This window comes from Heteronotia binoei, chromosome 14, assembly GCF_032191835.1.
Source record: "Heteronotia binoei isolate CCM8104 ecotype False Entrance Well chromosome 14, APGP_CSIRO_Hbin_v1, whole genome shotgun sequence".
Classification (NCBI taxonomy): Eukaryota; Metazoa; Chordata; class Lepidosauria; order Squamata; family Gekkonidae; genus Heteronotia; species Heteronotia binoei.
This window is the reverse complement of record NC_083236.1, coordinates 45431328-45449007: the sequence shown is the minus strand read 5'-3', so window position 1 is coordinate 45449007 and position 17680 is coordinate 45431328. Positions and strand designations below refer to the sequence as shown.

The 17680-nt window shown below is 46.6% G+C and overlaps 1 protein-coding gene across 2 annotated transcripts in view; it reads left to right on the top strand.

The window, feature by feature from the left end:
• The window catches only part of PSKH1 (protein serine kinase H1), a 34008-nt gene extending 23330 nt beyond the window's left edge, over positions 1 to 10678 (top strand). For both annotated transcript variants that reach the window (XM_060254315.1, XM_060254316.1), the window contains one exon: positions 9954 to 10678. In XM_060254315.1, coding sequence (XP_060110298.1) covers positions 9954 to 10271 — 318 coding nt within the window. In that variant the 3' untranslated portion in view covers positions 10272 to 10678. The remainder of the gene's footprint in view (positions 1 to 9953) is intronic.
• Positions 10679 to 17680: the final 7002 nt, after the last annotated feature.

Here is a 17680-nt window from a genome sequence, read left to right as displayed (position 1 = left end):
TGGACAGGCCTTGAGAGCAAGATTTGCTCTGAGCCTGTGAAGAAGCTCCAGGTAATCTCAAGGTGACTGTAACAGCTTGTCAGACTGCCTGAGGCACAGTCTGTGGTTCTAACACAGTTGTCCATTCTGCAGGAAGTCACATGAGAATCAGGCAAGTTCAAGTTTCCTGGAATTGTATTGGCAGGGTAAGGTGAAAGAGAGCTCATGCTTGGTTGAGTACGTGTCTGGAGTGGACCAAAGAGGCAGTTGCAAAGGCTTGACTTTTCAGGCTCTGAGAAGGATCGCCAAGTCAAGGCAACCAGAATGGAGACAGCAAGTTGAGGCAATTCTGTTGGGATGCACAGGTGCTGCTAGAACAAGGCTGGCCAAACTAGTGTAAGAGCCACATAGAATAAACGTCAGATGTTTGAGAGCCATAAACAGATGGAGAGAGGTGGAAAGAAAGCAACTTGAAATGCCTTCTTCAAGCTGGCTGACAGGGCGATGGGGGCTTCAGTATTTGCAAAAGAGCCACACGTGGCTTCCCAGCCGCAATTTGGCCACCCCTGTGCTAGAAGATCCCAACCTGGTATCTTTCAAAATAGGGATTCTGACGTCTGCTACAGCTTCCCACACAGAACCTTCTTCAATCCACATTCCTCACTGCCCTCTTGCTCTCCACCTCCTGTGGCTGCGTGTGGCTGCTTTTTGGAATCGGAAACACAAAGGGCAGCAAAGAATTCTGTTGTTTGGATCCTGCTGAAGATCTCCTCTGTCCTGCTTACAGCCCAGAATGACCCCTAAAATGCCGCTCCCCAGGGAACAGCTTGAAGGAGAGTAGGAGGCCTGCTTAGGATGAGAGGGGGGAATTTGCAGGATCCTTTGCCTGCATGGAAATGACTGGTGGGATCCAGACCATTGCTTCCTGCAGCATCTTGGGTAGCCAGTGGAGTAATTACTCTGAGAATCTTTCCTTTCAGCTTGATCATGCACAGTCATGACTCCTCTTTCTTTTCCCTTTGGGGAATTTTCCTTTTCCCCAGGTGGGAACTTCTGATTCAATTGCAAGCCCTTGCTAAGGCGAAGTTATTCTTGGGACAATACAGGCAGTCTGATTTCTCCCCCCCCCCTCCTCTGAGGTTATTCTGAATTGGATTAAATCCCAGTTCACTGTGAATTTGGATCGACAAACCGGTGTTTCGTTTCGTTTCTTTTGGCAGTGCAGCCAAATGACAGACCGTGACCTGGACTTGAGAAGAATTGGTTCAAGTAACTGGTTTGCTGTGAGCAGAGGTCATATAATTTTTTTCCCTCAAGTTGCTGGTTGCATACATAGTGGTGGTAGCAATTGGCCTTGTGATGTTTGGAGATGTAGGGAGAGAGTAAGGGTTTTATGATCCTGAAAGATTCTTCAGGCCCAAAAAACCTTACTCAGTGTTTTGCTTTTTTTAAAGATGTAAAGGCAAGATTTGAAAGTCCTGGTGATAGACCCCAGCTCCCAGGGAGCTTAGCACAGGATTAGGAGCGTATTTTCTTCTTGCAGACCAAAAAGCTCCCTTGTTGCTACAGCAGACATTAACTCATTTGTCTTCTGGTGCAAGATTATATTCCCCTTTCTGGCAAAGCAATCCCAGCATTTTGAACACGGCAGTGCTTTGAGTGAGGAAAAGTGCTAGATCAAGAAATTGGAGGACTGTGCAATTTTACCTTTTGCAGAAACTTTCACTTGTGTTCAGTATACCAACTCCCACCCGCATTTGTTCAGATTTTATTGCCATTGCAAAGAGGAGCAAAAAAAAAAAGCCCAACCTGCTCCGTGCATGTTTGGCTTTTACGCACTTCTTGTAATTGAAGTATTCTTCAATAAAGTCAATTTCACCACTCTTATATTGCACTTTTAGTTTATTATGTGGGCACAAAGCAATAAGCCTTGAAAAAAGTGTGGAATATTTTAAGTTCCTATATATTCACATCAAATACATTCTCTCTCTTAGGCTGCTTACAAACAATTCTTCCGCAGCTGCTTAAGGCTGTAGCGCAGCGCGACAGGATCAATCGATTTTATTTTTCCTGTTTTGCTTTCTTGCTTTATCACCAGCATAAGCTTATTCAATCATCACAAAATGTTTCCCTCATATCTAATGCTCTACTTTCATTCTTTTAGAATCACCATTGACACCATTATTGTGTGTGCCTACATAATGAGCTAGAAGTGCAATATAAGAGTGGTGAAATTGACTTTATTGAAGAATACTTCAATTAGAAGAAGTGTGTAAAAGCCAAACATGCACGGAGCCGGTTGGGCTTTTTTTCTCCATTCTGTCTAACTGTGTGACTCTTTTGTTGTGGCTGATTGCAAAGAGGAGCAGCAAACTAGTCTTTTTCCTGCAACTGGTAGATTTGGCTTAGTCCAGTTTGTGCTTTAGACAGGGGTGTGTGTGTGTAAAATGCCATCAAGGCACAGCTGACATGGCAACCACAGCAAGGGTCTTTCAAGGGAATTGAGAAGCAGAGGTGGTTTTCCATTGCCTTCCTCTGCAGAGTCTTTCTTTGTGCTGCCCTGCTTAGCTTCTGAGCTCTGACAAGATTGGGCTACACCTCACTCCCTTTTCTCCCTGGCAGGTTTATAGAGAACATTTTGGTTTAGAAGACTAGTGCATGATGAATTGGCTCTCTCTTTTGAAATGTACAACTCCTTGCATATGTGCAGAAACTATGCATGCATCTAAGCACACATGGAACCCTGAATTTGGGAGCGGATATTTAATTCTGGCTGCTCTAAGAACATAAGAAGTCATGTTGGATCAGGCGAATCGCCTCTCCGGCCCAACACTCTGTGTCACACAGTGGCCAAAACTCAAGTGCTATCAGGAGGTCCACCAGCAGGGCCAGAACTCCAGAAGCCCTCCCACAGTTGCCCCACAAGCACCAAGCATACAGACCTAGTGTTCCATCTGTACGTTGTGGCTAAGAGCCACTCTTGAACTTCTGCTTTATATGTCTTAGTAAAACACTTCTACGAGGTCATCCTTATCCATATGTATGTTCACCCCCTCTCAAAGAACTCCTAAAAGGTTAGTGAGATAAGAGCTTCCTTTACAGAATCCATGCTGATAACTTCTCTATAGCTTTCGTTCATTAATGGGCGTACTAATTTCATCTTTGATAATGGGTTCCACCTACTTACTGGCATGTCTGTAATTTCCCAGATCTCCTCTGGAACCCTTTTTTTTAAAAAGTAGGAGTTACATTATCTACCTTCCAGCCCTTGGAAATGTAGGCAGATTTTAGATTGCATATATTTGTCAGGAGATCCACAAGTTCACATTTGAGTTCTTTTAAAGCTCGTGGGATGTATGCCATCTTGGCCTGGTGATTGGTCAGTTTTTAATTCATCCATCAGTTGTAGGACCTCCTCTCTCATCACCTCAATCCAACCCAGGTCTCTCAATACCCTTCCTGAAACTGGTGGTTCTGGAATGGGCAGGTACCTCCCATCTTTCACAGTGAAGACAGAGGCAAAAAATGTGTTCAGTTTCTCTGTCATTTCCATGTCATCCTTTAGTAATCCTCTCTGAAAACGTCCAAGCCCCAGTAGGGCTTGCCAAGCATGCATGTGCACGCACACACAAAATACAAGAAATACCCCAAAAATGAAAAGGAATTTCATCCCCCTCTTAAAGAGAATGTCCAAAGGTCTATGGTGGAGCACAGACTTGCACATGTAAGGTCATTTAAAATGTTTTTTATGGCAGATTCCTCCAAATTACATATAGTAAGAGAGTGAGGCGAACAATCCAGATTCCATCCAACATTTATTGCTGAACTGCCAGCTCTATTCTAATCCCTGGAGGGAACTGTTAGGAAATCTTTCTCTCCTTCCCTGTAAGCTAGTGAATGGGACTGACTACTGCCGCCTACTGAAAGATAATTAAATAGAAATCACAAGGGTTGTTAGTAAATTTCTGGAGAAGTCCATTAAAATCTATGCGGGCATGTTTTGCTATAAATTCTATTAGCTTATTGTTCTTAATCTTGGACTGTATATTTTGTCTGTCCTCATATTATGCCTGAGTATGCCAATTAAATTATGATGATGATGATGATGTAACATCACAGTTTCATTTCCTAGTCTTTCCAGATGAAAGGCTTTGTGTCCTCAGGATCGGCAGAGACTCTTGAAGAGTCGGTGCCAGTCAGCATAGAACAGAGGATCCCCCCAACCCTTTTGAGCCTGAGAACACCTTTGGAATTCTGACATGGGGTGGTAGGCACAACCACAAAATGGCTGCCCCAGAAGGTGGAGTCTCACACGTGCACACACACACACACAGAGGAAGTCAAGTGCAGGGGACAAGAGAAATATTTTTAAAAGATACACTGGGGAAAAGGAGTGTGAGAGAGAATACAACCAACACAGGGGTGGCAGCTCCCATCGAATCAGCACAGCCCATCAGATCTCCAGTGGCCAATCAGAAGTCCCTCTTGACCACACCCACTTTCTACAAACACTCGGGCACCAGGAGAGATGTCAGCAGGTGCCATAACACCCACGGGCACCACGTTGGGGACCCCGGCATAGACAATATTGGGCTGGGTGGACCAGTAGTCTAACTCCATCTACAGTAGCTTTGTAGATCAATGAGTTTCTCTTTTCCATTAGAACTAAGATGATCACGCTGGGAAAATAATTATGTTCCATGGGACCAGTAAATTTGCAACAGTACTGAGGCTTTTGCTAGCCTGATCAAACCGACCGGCTCTTTCCCCCAAGAGTCTTTGTGTGCCCTGTCTGTTCTAAGAGACGAGCGACGTTGGTTGATTCATCAACCGCCACAGATTGCAAACCAATCACCATAATGAGCACTTCATCAGTCCAACGCTTCCCATGCTGTGATGTTGTCTGGGCTGATGAAAGGACCCGCTTCACAGTAGACGGGAGAGCTGATTTCAATTTCTTATAAGCAACCTCTTTCTTTAAGGGAGCTGCTAATGGGCAGTCTTCATTCTTGGCATCGCTAAACAGCTGTTCCTTGCTTTGATAGTACCTTCGATGAGACAAACGGCCCTGGTTTGCTAGGTTCTTGTAACTGCAGGGTTATGACCAGTAAGCATCGTCTCTGTGTCTGGGGTTTCTGGGGTTTTTTTTTAAAAAGTAAATGACATTGAAAGCCGTTCCCTGATGCTATGACAGGTCTCAGAATTCATTACTTTTTATTGAAATCTTTTTCATCACAAAGTCAAACATGCAGGCAAATTGAAAAGATCTGCAGCTAAGTGTTTTGTCTTTTATGACTACTGTCCTTTTAGTGGTGGCAGAAAGAGAGAGATTGACAGCACACATTTTATTTTGCAAACTCTCAAGAATATATCTAAAGCCTGAGATCTGAGCTTCATAGACAGAGCAGATACTCTTGGCCTGTGGCTCTGCATGGATTATGGTCTCTGCTGGCAGCTAACAACTCTCCTTGGAAGGGTCTGTAACTCAGTAATAGAGCACATCTACAGAGCTCCAGTCTGAGTAACTGGCATCTCAGACTACAGGGTTTGGGGTACGAGGACTGGGAAAGGATTCTGAGACCCTGGAGACCTGCTGCGAGAGTAAACTCTAATGGACCAGGTGGCCTGACTGGATATAGACTGACATGTGTGTAAAAACCCCCCTCTGCCTTCAGAAGCTGAAGCTGTTTAAAGAGCATGAACAAAAAATACCGAAATCAAGTAAATGTAAGGTAAAGTAGGAATGCAAGGAGTGTGTGGGTCTGGACAGTTGCAGGCACTAATAAAATATGGTTTGCAGTGTAGGATGCTAGGATGGCTTTTGAAACTCAAAGACAGATATTTATAAGCAAAACAAGGTTGTGTTCTGATTTCCCATTTTTGTTTCATGTTCATGTGCACATGCGCGCACATACACAATTTCAGCATGGAGATTTACTTGTTGCAGACTAGAGCAACCAGTAACCAATGTGGTACTTCTGCAAAAATGGATCAGCTCCTCCAGGAACTAGACGAAGAAACAGCTAAACTTATCTTACTTGTAACCTCAGCAGGATATATTTTTACTTTTTTTTCCCCAGGCAGGTAGCTTAATTAAATCAAGGCATGGATACGTACTGTACAGCAGGTGAAGCCTCCAGTAGCATAAACAGATCAATAAACCGATTTGTGTTTGCTGACCAGAAGAGATTTCTAATTACTAGTGCTCTGTGCCTTCCCCATTTGTGATGGTGCTGGAGTAATTGAAAGGATCAGAAATCCAATTCCCTCTTGTGGGGGAGTTTGTTTCTGTTTAGCTCCACTTAGCTGGGCTGGTAATGCTGACTCGCTGGTGGAGGCACAATGTGGTAATTTATTTCCAGTTGTCTATTTTGGATCTTGGTTCCTTATGCAAGAGTGGAGAGTACTTAATGCTTGCTTGTAGGAGTTACATTTACAGAGTGTAATATGGACTCGAGCTAATTAATTCTTTTTTCAAGCTTAAAACTTTTTTTTTTGCAACTGGCCCAGATTTCCTGCCTTGCATGTTAAATAAACGCTAGCATTTTGCCTTAAAAATAGGAATCTTTGATAGGTTTTTACGACACTTGACAGATTCTGAATAGCAAACCTTTCTTTAGATTGTTGATTTGCAGAGATGACATACCTTTTGGATTCCAGGAATATACAAAACCGTGCATGGCTATGTTATCCAAGACTCTTCCACAGAGGAGAAAATGGCTGATCTATATATAAATTAGTTTGCTCTGACCAGAGACAAAAATGTGTGAGCTGGAGGCTAGAAAACTGAGCTAGCTCACACTAGCTCAGCTTAGAGTGCCCACAACATGGCCAGTTTATATTCAGGAGATTCAGTGATGAATTTTTTTTCCTGGACTGTGTGTACTACTGGACCGTACCCCATCTTAAGTTCCTTACTGTGTACAAATCTAGCATGCCAGAGAGAAGAGTTTAACTCACTCTTCTTACAGGAACACTGTCTTTATCTGTGCAAGTATGGTGTTTAGTCTGCTTCTTTAAAGGTGTAGGAGAGCATTTATACTTGCAACAGCTCTGGCTCATCTGCAACTTGAAGTGGTACAATTTGAACTCCTTTTACTAGTTGTTTCTGGTAGATTTGTCAACTGGTCCTCAGCAAAACTTCAAGACTTGTATTTTAAAAATATATATGGATTTGCAAGGCCTATCATGATGGACTTGGGACTTGCATAATGGGTCGATGGATTACTTGATCTATTTTATACAATCCTATAAATTATCAATCAGCAAGCACCTTCTGTGTCTGCAACAAGGGACAAGGTGACAGAAGAGTTGTATCTTCTACATGACAGGGCAGTTTTGTTTGCCTCGGAGCACTTTAAAAGACTCACCCTTCTGAGCAATAACTGAGGACTCAACTAGATGATATGTCTGATCTGAGTTGGATCAGGGGGGCCACAACTGGACTCTTAATAGCCATAAGAGAACTAACAGTTCCAAGTGACATGGGGCTGGATTTGGCTTGCGAGCATGGTGGAGAGGCAAGAAGGGCTTCAAGCCTTCCCTCCTGTGCTGTTTTTCTGAGCTGAAACAGCTGCTGGGGTGGGGGTGGGGAGCTCCTCTTTGCTCCCTGTGTTCTGACTGCAAAGCATGATGCTTCAAGGCAGGGTAAACAACCTTCCGTGCAGGTCTGTAGCCAGAAAAATTTAGACGGGAGTGGGGCCCAGGGGATAAAATTTTAGGTGGGGGGCTGGGGGGGGCGGGGGAGCGAGAAAGGTGGTGGACGTCAAGGAAGGCAGTGGGCAGATGAGAAAGGCAGGTGAGAAAGGTAGTGGGCAGGCAAGGAAGGCGGTGGGCAGGTGAGAAAGGCAGGCAAGAAAGGTAGTGGGCAGGCAAGGAAGGCGGTGGGCAGGTGAGAAAGGCAGGCGAGAAAGGTAGTGGGCAGGCAAGGAAGGCGGTGGGCAGGTGAGAAAGGCAGGCGAGAAAGGTAGTGGGCAGGCAAGGAAGGCGGTGGGCAGGTGAGAAAGGCAGGCGAGAAAGGTAGTGGGCAGGCAAGGAAGGCGGTGGGCAGGTGAGAAAGGCAGGCGAGAAAGGTAGTGGGCAGGCAAGGAAGGCGGTGGGCAGGTGAGAAAGGCAGGCGAGAAAGGTAGTGGGCAGGCAAGGAAGGCCGTGGGCAGGTGAGAAAGGCAGGCGAGAAAGGTAGTGGGCAGGCAAGGAAGGCGGTGGGCAGATGAGAAAGGCAGGCGAGAAAGGAAGTGGGCAGGCAAGGAAGGCGGTGGGCAGGTGAGAAAGGCAGGTGAGAAAGGTAGTGGGCAGGCAAGGAAGGCGGTGGGCAGGTGAGAAAGGCAGGCGAGAAAGGTAGTGGGCAGGCAAGGAAGGCGGTGGGCGAGCAGTGGAGGGGCCAGAAAGGTAGAAAAAGGGGGGGAGATTTGTGGGGTCTGGCCCCCTCGGCCTCCCCCATAGCTACGGGCCTGCTTCCCTGTGGCCATTTCAGCTTGGAAAATGGTGAGAAGGTTGAAGCCCCTCCTCCTCTTTCTGTGCTCATGAACTGAATCCTGCAGTGCTTGGAAATGTAATTTCCCTGATGTTACATGTACACAGGTTGAGTCAGGGTGACCCAGCCTGACTCGTGTCTCCTGTAGCTGAGCCTTCAAACCTATAGCCTGTGGGGAAGGGGCTTTAAAAACCTCAGCTGAGCATGCCTTGAATGCAGCCTGCCTTTAAACTTGACAAAAGTGTAGGTGTCATGAAATGATTTTAAGGCCATGTGAGAACACAAACCCTTTAGAAATCCTCACTTTTCAGATTGCGCCTGAAAGATAAGAACACTCCCAAGAATGGCTCTTATTTTAATTGGATCTCTAGAATTGGCATCAGTCGCAACTAAACACCACAAAATCTTTTAATCTGTTTTAAGAATGATATGGAGACAGATTATTAACACTGCAATGTAGCTGCAGGATGTAGACTTTCAGGCTTTCATATATAAGTGCTGTATAAGGTGACCCCTCCCCCTGGTTCTTGGAGCACGGTTGCTTTTTAATCCTGTTTTGCCCAGTGGTACTTAACTGCTTTCCTGAACAGTCTTTCAGGATATTGTAGGGGCCAGCTCACACACTCTCGGCAGAAGTGTGGTAGGCACTTCCTTGTGCCTCTCTCTGGAACTCTGTTTGTTTGATTGATTGATTGATTGATTGATTTGGTAGGCTTATATTCTGCCCTTTCCCATAACGGGCTCAGGCGGATCACAGCATAAACTGACCAACAATAAAAACCTACCATTTAAATTTAAAACAATACAATAAAATTAGTAAATCAAACAATAGAACAATAAAACAAATAGATGCATCATCCGGCTGGAAGGGCATATTTCACAGGATACAACAGTTTTTGGCCCAAAACAAACAATGGTAATAATAAATAGGATAGCACCATAGTCTGTAAAGCATGATGTCCCAACAAGGGACATGTCAGATGAGCTAATTGCATTGTTCCTTATCACCCAACCATTGCCTGGCTGAAGAAGGCACTGTTCGGGTGGAAAAGATCATCCAGAAACTCACCCATGTAGTCCTGCAGCACTGGTGGCAGATGTCATTGTCAGGAAGTACTGCAGCCACATTGGAATTGGGCCTCAGCAGAGTTCCATCCGGGGACTTCGTGATCCATGTGCTGCCTCTGACAATTTTAGCTTTGTATGGGAGGCATTGAGTAGGGATATCCAGTGCCCTCCTGCCAAAAATGCATGCCAAATTTGAGCGAGTTTTTCTTTGGCTTCTTTCCATGCTCCTCCAGAAAGGTAGGAATGAAAGAATATCATGGGCAGGAAAAGGGCTTTCATTGAATGCTTCACGTATTCCCTGAGCAAAACGGTGTGGGGATACTTGTGTGCTTGAAACAAACAGCTTTGGTCACTCTTCCAGTCATGTCTTTATCAGCTTTACAAAATAGATGGTTAAACCTTTCCCCCTCACATATGTCTCTTGCATTTTCAGCCATGGCCGAGCGTGTCCAATCTGGCTAAGGATTTCATTGACCGTCTGCTGACAGTGGATCCCGCTGACCGGATGACCGCCCTTCAAGCCTTAAAGCACCCCTGGGTGGTCAGCATGGCTGCTTCATCTTCCATGAAGAACCTGCACCGCTCCATCTCTCAGAACCTCCTCAAGAGGGCATCATCTCGTTGCCAAAGCACCAAATCGGCCCAGTCCACCCGCTCCAGCCGTTCCACCAAATCCAACAAGTCTCGGCGCGTGCGGGAACGGGAGCTGCGGGAGCTGAACTTGCGCTACCAGCAGCAGTACAATGGCTGATCGTTCCCCGGGAAGTTGCAGGGATTCATTTGTTCTTTCCATCGGGATGTGTCGTGCACTGCATCTGTTGGGCAAGAGAAGCCCAGGCACTGGCTGCCCTCTTCCCTCTCTCAAAGAGCAGCCTTCCATGTCCATACTCCCTCCTCAAGGGAAGTTTCTGGACATTGCAGTATCCTCACTGTTGCCTGGGTGAAGTCCACCTCAGCTGGGTAGTGCCAGGTGGGACAAGAAGGTACATCTGCTTCTTGAAAAGGCCTTGGAAGAAGTCCAGAGTTCATTGCCAGAAGCCCTGGAGCCACATGAAGAGGAGAGAGCCCTTCCTCGACCAAGGATTCTTGCTGCTTCTAACTATTTATTGATTCCAAGTTGTTAAAAACCCACCAGTGGGGTCTGATGGCTGGCTGGCTGGCTTATGGTCTTGACTTGCATCAGGGTCCAAATTGTTCCCTGTATCTAGGGGTTCAAGGTGTTTCTATGTGTGCTCGGAGGTTGCCCATTTGGTTTCCTTCTAGCTACAGCCACTCGCACTGCATTGAAGAAACACATTCCAGAAGTTGCCATAACATCAGAAGTGTGTGTTTTTGGGAGGGGGGATAGGCAGGGAAGTACACTGATCTGTGACTGGGATGGAGTTTGGGGGCTAAAAATCCCAGTGAAACCACTTGTGCAAAGGTCTTTTGGTCCTGGCCTGTGTTTCTAAACAAATTTTGAATCCAGTGGCACCTTTAAGGTCAACAAAAGTTTATTTAAAGTATGAGCTTTCGTGTGCACACACGCTTCTTCAGAGATGTGTATCTAGTGGGTAAACTTTTGTTGGCCTTAAAGGTGCCACTGAACTCAAAATCTGTTCTGTCGCTTCAGATCAACATGGCTGGTTGCCCACCTGGATCTTTGTTTCGGAATGTCATGATTTCAGCTTTCCTTTGCTCTCGTGTCAAACATCTGCTTTCCATCCACCTAACAGTAAAATGGGAGCCTTTTGAGGCTGGCTAGGGAAGGTGAAAGATGCCGCTGCTCTGTTTACTCCGGCACACTGTAGGCCAGAGAAATGGATGTCCTTTTTAACTACTCCAATCTTAACTGGATCGAAGGGGTTGGGGGTTGCCCCTCCCTCTTTCCTCCACCATGTGTTTTGCAGCATTATGTCACTTTCTGTTGTATCTTTCCGTTCAGTGCTGGGATGGATGTGCAGCAAAATGCAGTTGTAGCTCCAGGTCTGACTCAACCAAAGCCCTGTGCGTGACTCAGTCTCATAGCTGCAAGTTGCTGAAGAAACACCAGGCAGTATTTTTTTCCTCCTTCAGACATCTCATACACCCCTCAGAAGGTTCCAGCCCCCTCATAACAGTGAAAGCATCAAAGCTATATTCCTTCCATTATAGGCTTGGGCTGAAAACAGGAGGGCCTTACATGCCCATTTTCCCCACTTCTACAGTTGGCCTACTGGGGTGCTGACCGTGGTGCTTAGGAACCATATGGCTTATAGGACCCCTAAATAATTCATGTAACTTCACTCTTCTCTCACTAACCAAGGCTAGCAGGAACTCCTTTGCATATTAGGCCACACCTTCTGATGTAGCCAATCCTCCTGGAAGTTATAGTAAGCCCTGTACTAAGAGCCCTGTAAGTTCTTGGAGGATTGGCTACATTGAGGGGGGGCGGGGTGTATGGGATATGCAAAGGAATTCCTGCTACAAAAAAAGCCCTATCACTAACCCTTTGGCTTTATCGCATAGGGAAAGGACAGACCAAGGTGGCTGGCGCCAGAGATATCTTTTGGACCACATAACATGAAACAGCCCTGACCTGGGCAGCCCAGGCTAACCCAGTATTAGGCCTGGGAAGCTAAGCAGCGTCAGCCCTGGTTGGTTCTTCCAGGGTTGCTGTGCAGAGGCAGGCAGTGGCCAGCCGCCTCTGTTGGTATCTTGCCTTGAAAAGCCTGTGAGAGATCGCCCCAAGTCAATTTCTGCTTCACACCTAATATAAAACAATCCAGGGAGTGTGTCGCCCCATGCCATGACAACATCTCCGGAAGCGCCAGGCAATCTCACATTGGTATAAAACAAAAGTTACTTCCCGTCCTTAACTATAGTAATCCGTTAGATTTCCAGCATTATGCAAAAGCCACTCATCATCCCCCCCCCCCTCAAGGTTTAGAAGTTTGTTTCACTTTAAAGAACAAGCTGAGATCTCCTGGCTTTGTAATTGTACCCCCCTGGCATTTCTGGCCCTAATTTGGGCTCTTCGCCTCCCCGCCCCCCCTGGGCCCAGATTCACTGCTACAGCACCATTTCTCAGAAATCCGTCACCTCCGTCATTTAAGTGCATGATCTTCCAGAGAACAGAACTGTCTGCGACTAGCTGTTTTGTTGCATCAGTTGTGGTACAGGTGGTGGTGAGAGGGCTCATTCCGGGCAGTTGAACGCTGTTAAGTTTTATTAACACTGACGACAGCTCTTCCTGTTCCTCCACACAGTGACTCAGCAGAAGGGCTTGGGAACTCGCCTGATGGAAGCCTCTGAGGTTAGCTATTCTGTGCTCCTCGCGTGAATTTTTTTTTCTCCATGAAAGCGAGAGACAGGCAAGCAGATCTAGCTGCGGTTTGGGCCTTCTTCGTTAGCGGATGTGCACATACAGAGAAGCTTGCGCTTGTGCATTCAAAGAAAAGTTTTAACGTTCTGACATAATGGGACTTACTCATCTCCTTATTCCAGCTACAGGGTAGGAGGCGCATTGTGCCAAAACTCATAAGCCAGGGTGACATCTAGTGGTTCAGGATACTCTCGCTTTCCTCAGCAGGCAGGCACTTAACTGACGCTCTCCTTCAAATCGAAGCTTTGTTTTTTGCAGTTAGTGATTCTGCATTGTCCGTTGTCCACCAGTAGGGGCACACCGGCCTTCTGTTTGGCAAGCATGCTATATGTATGTGATTGTTTCCAAAAGTGCCAAGGTGCTTTTTGTTTATTTGGCTCTTCTGTCCTTCCTACTGATTCTGGTTAGGATGCCAGCTTAGTGAAAGACTGCCCCTTTGTGCCAAAGCTGCCGCCTCCAGCGATCATCGTTTCCTAACCAGGAATTGCGAGGTCAGGAAATACAATTTCATAGTTTCCCCCTTGGGGATTAAGCAGAGCTCTCACATCGTCAGGTTGACTCACGCCAGTCTGGATATCCGGAGGAGCTGATTTACTACGCGTGCATTTGCTAAAACAGGTGGCAAGTGGCAGCACGTGGGTGCTGAGTTCTTCCCTCTCTGGCTTGCGAGGTTGGCTTCCTTTTCTCCCCACTCAGAAAAGTGAAATGTTGTAAAGATATTGGAACTTAGCAATACTGTGTAAAACTCTCCTTCCGTCTGGTGGTGTGAAATCCGCCCGGTCTGTGGGTCGTGCCTGTCAGTTCAGAGAATGGTTCACATGCTACTAAGCAGGGATTCTGAAGATGCCATGGATGGTGTGGGGTTTGGCCAAGGAACAGCTGCTGGCTCCATCGTGCTGCTCTTGAGGAGGGTTTTTCTTGTCCAGGGTTTTGTGGCTGGAACAGCAGCATCATGTCCATACGGATCTTCTGATCCCCAGAGCTCTCTGGGCAGGACTCCCCCCCCCCCCATGTTGTGTGGTTCCTTGAAGCATCAATACAAGAACTCGTGGGCATTCGATGAAATTGCTGAGCAGAAAGGTTAAAACGGATAAAAGGAAGTACTTCTTCACCCAAAGGGTGATTAACATGTGGAATTCACTGCCACAGGAGGTGGTGGCGGCCACAAGTATAGCCACCTTCAAGAGGGGTTTAGATAAAAATATGGAGCACAGGTCCATTAGTGGCTATTAGCCACAGTGTATGTGTGTATATAAAAATTTTTGCCACTGTGTGACACAGAGTGTTGGACTTGATGGGCCGTTGGCCTGATCCAACATGGCTTCTCTTATGTTCTTATGTTCTTATTGTGCCTTAATGTCAGCTAGTGGAGATGGGGAAGAGGAACGGGGGCGGCTTGATATGTAGAAGATCCCAGGTTCCATCCCTGCCATCTCCAGGCGAAAGGATCGAGCCATGGGTGATGTGAAAGACCTCAGTCTGAGATCCTGGAGTAGACAATACTGACCTTGATGGTCTGATTTGGAATAAAGCTGTTCCATAATGAGGGCAGCTGGGAGCCTGGCATGGCTCTGTGCCCTTTCCATAAAATTCCCAGTGTCTGTTGAGCACCTTCCTTGTAAGGTTTTTGGCACCTTGAAGCTTCGCCCATGGGACAAAGTCCCTTTTCCTATGGGATGAGGCTTTCCTCTTGGAGGACCTGAAGATCTGTATAGTCCAGGGAACCTTGCTACTGTGTCCTTTTAATGCAAGTTTACTGTTGGAGTATTTCCACAAATCTCTAGCACCTTCACTGGTCTTCATCCAACAGTTTCTCTGGCAGGGCCAAATCCCTCTGAATTGCAAAAGCGAGGCTTCTCTCTGATCTCATCTCCTCGTCCTGCATTGAGAGCTATTCCTAAAACTACTTCTGAGTTTGGGGGCAGGGACTGGCTTGTTGCAGGGCACACAGTTGCAGATAGAAGGGAGAGCCGCCTGCCAAAGCCCTGGTACTTATGCACAAAAGTTCTCTGCAGGATCATAGCTGCTGAGTATGCTTGTAATCAGATGAGGGTTGCCAGGTCCAATTCAAGAAATATCTGGGGACTTTGGGGGTGGAGCCAGTGGCGAGAGTGTGACAAGCACTGTTGAACTCCAAAGGGAGTTCTGGACATCACATTTAAAGAGACCGCACATCTTTTAAATGCCTTCCCTCCATTAGAAACAATGAAGGACAGGGCACCTTTTGGGGCTCATAGAATGGGACCCCCTGGTCCAATTCTTTTGAAACTTGGAGGGTGTTTTGAGGAGGGGCATCAGATGCTATGCTGCAAATTTGGTGTCTCTACCTCAAAAAGCAGCCCACCCCAAGCCCTAGATACCAGCAGATCAGTTCTCCAGTATACTCTATAGGAATCAGTCTCCATAAGGAATAATGGAGTGGCCAGCAGACATTTCTCTCTCTGCTTTCTGATAACCCTGAAGCAGGGGAAGGGCCTCCAAACTGGGGATCCCCTGCCCGTACCTGGGGATTGGCAACTCTAAATCAGGTGGAAAGAGGAGCAAGGAAGTATTAGGACAAACAGCAAAATGGGTTGATGCAGTTGGCATAGCACGGTCTTGATGAAAGAGAATTGCCAAAGCCCTATATGTCCTCCCCTTTAATAGTGTGGAGCCCATCAGATGATGCCAGTTGTTGACTTCTGCAGTGGAGGAGGGTTGAAGTGGCTCCCTTTTAGGAATGCTGGCATTGTTGCTACTGGAAATATGCTGTGACTGCAGTTCAGATTTCCCCCATGGGCTGTCCTGGTCCTCCTCACCCAGCTGCTACCTTAACAAGGAAGAAAACATCTTCTAGAGTCCTCGTTGTGTCTCACTGAGGGCCAGCCTCACATGTCACAGCACAGACCTCTAGGCCATCTCTTCCTGCTTCATGATGTCATTCTATTACATGTCTCCCTGCCAGCGGCAGTTGCCATTACGGAGGAGGAGAAGGGAGACGCCACATTTCTTGGGAGGGCCACGACATGAGGTCTGCCATTTTGGGTGGACATCCTGTGTTGGACGTAACACATTTGCTTGGTCTTGAGCCAGCCGGTCACGCCTTGTCATCAAGTGAGGATTCCTGTGGATACAAAACTCTGGTGTGGCGGTTGCGGATGGGAAAGTCCTCTTCCACCCTTCTTGCCACACACTTGTTCAAAATCTGGAAACGTTGCAAATCTGGAAAACGTGTCATATTGTTCAATCCAACTGTCTTGTTTAATGTTTTCACTAACGAAGCAGGAGCTGACATGAAGCTCAGGGGAATTGATCAGTCGGTTGTCGCAGACAAATACGTTTTCTCTGTTTGCTCGGAGAACACCTAGGAAATGGGAGGGGTGGAACGGAGGAGACCATGCTCAGTTTCATGCGCTGCATTTGCAGCGCTAACAGCCATTTAAAAAACCTCCCAAGTGCCTGTGCCAGTGTGGCTTAATCCAAACATTACTCTGTATGTGTCGCCAGTCAGCACCTTATGTAAACCACTGGGTTTCTTGCACTTCGAAATTTAGTGTCAAGTTGCTGCCTGAAATCAAGATCCAAAGTACCACACAACTAGTAATGTGTGCCCAAATGTGGCTTCACGCTTGTTTCTCGTATACCCATCTCCATTCTTTACCCCAAGTTGCTTTTGAACGTTACGGGGCTGTCAAAAGACGTTGGTGGTGCGGCATTAGGGCCTTATTCAAATTGGAAAATAAAAAATCTCCGCGGCCATTTTCAAGCTGTGGACATTCCTAAAGCAGTTCTCTGAATCCTGAATCTTATATTTATCATTTCTTGGCCAGAGACATTGCAAAGAATGTGAAACGCAGGAAGGAAAGGTCTGTTTTTTAAACGTTCAGGGTGTGACCTGGGCAGTGAGTGAAAGATTCATAGCGTCTCTCCACTTGTTTTTTCCCCCATTATGCTCCTTCTCGTGTGCCTCACCTGCCTTGATGCCCTATTGGTAAAAGGCCGGGTTTCCCACCTGTCGGGGACCCTTTCCAGGTCACCTTGAGAGGATGCCTTGCGCATCCATAAGAAACCCCATCACCTGCAAGAGGTTTCTGTAGGTATGTTTCAAGACATGCCTTCAGCAAGAGGTGTTAGCCAAGCCTGTTGAGCTTTTTATTTTATTTTTTAAACACTATGCAAAATGTGAGTTAGTCTGAGCACAGACCCAAGCACAGCTATAGGTTGCTGGAGGGAATCCAGGGACTTCCGGCTTAAAACCATTTCAGTAGATCAGGGGTGGCCAATGGTAGCTCTCCAAAAGTTTTTTTTGCCTACAACTCCCATCAGCCCCAGCCAGCATGGCCAATGGCTGGGGCTGATGAGAGTTGTAGGCAAGAAACATCTGGAGAGCTACCGTTGGCCACCCCTGCAGTACATGTTACAAAAGGCTTCCAGCTGAAACCCTGGAGAGCCTCTGCCAGTCAGAGTAGACCTCTTGGACCTGAATGGGCTAAAGAACTGACTCAGTAAGAGGGCAGCTTCATATGAGTAGACCTTCTGAGGGAAACTTTTGGCTATTGCTGAGCAGTTTGAAAGCAGCAGGTTTATATTAAGGTTAAGTTCCAACTAGTGGCAGGCTGTTCTACTTTTACTGCCCAAAGGTGACCATTGAACAGCGGACCACTCTATTCTGGTGTTCTCTTATCCTTTGGATTTTTCTGTTATGACCAACCTGTGCCTTTTAGAAGTCTTCCAGTCTGCAGGTTTTGAAGTGCTTGCCTGGATTTGTGAATTTATGTATTTTCTCACTTCTCTAAATGGGCTTTTCCATTTTGGGCGGGGCGGGGGGGGCAGGGAGT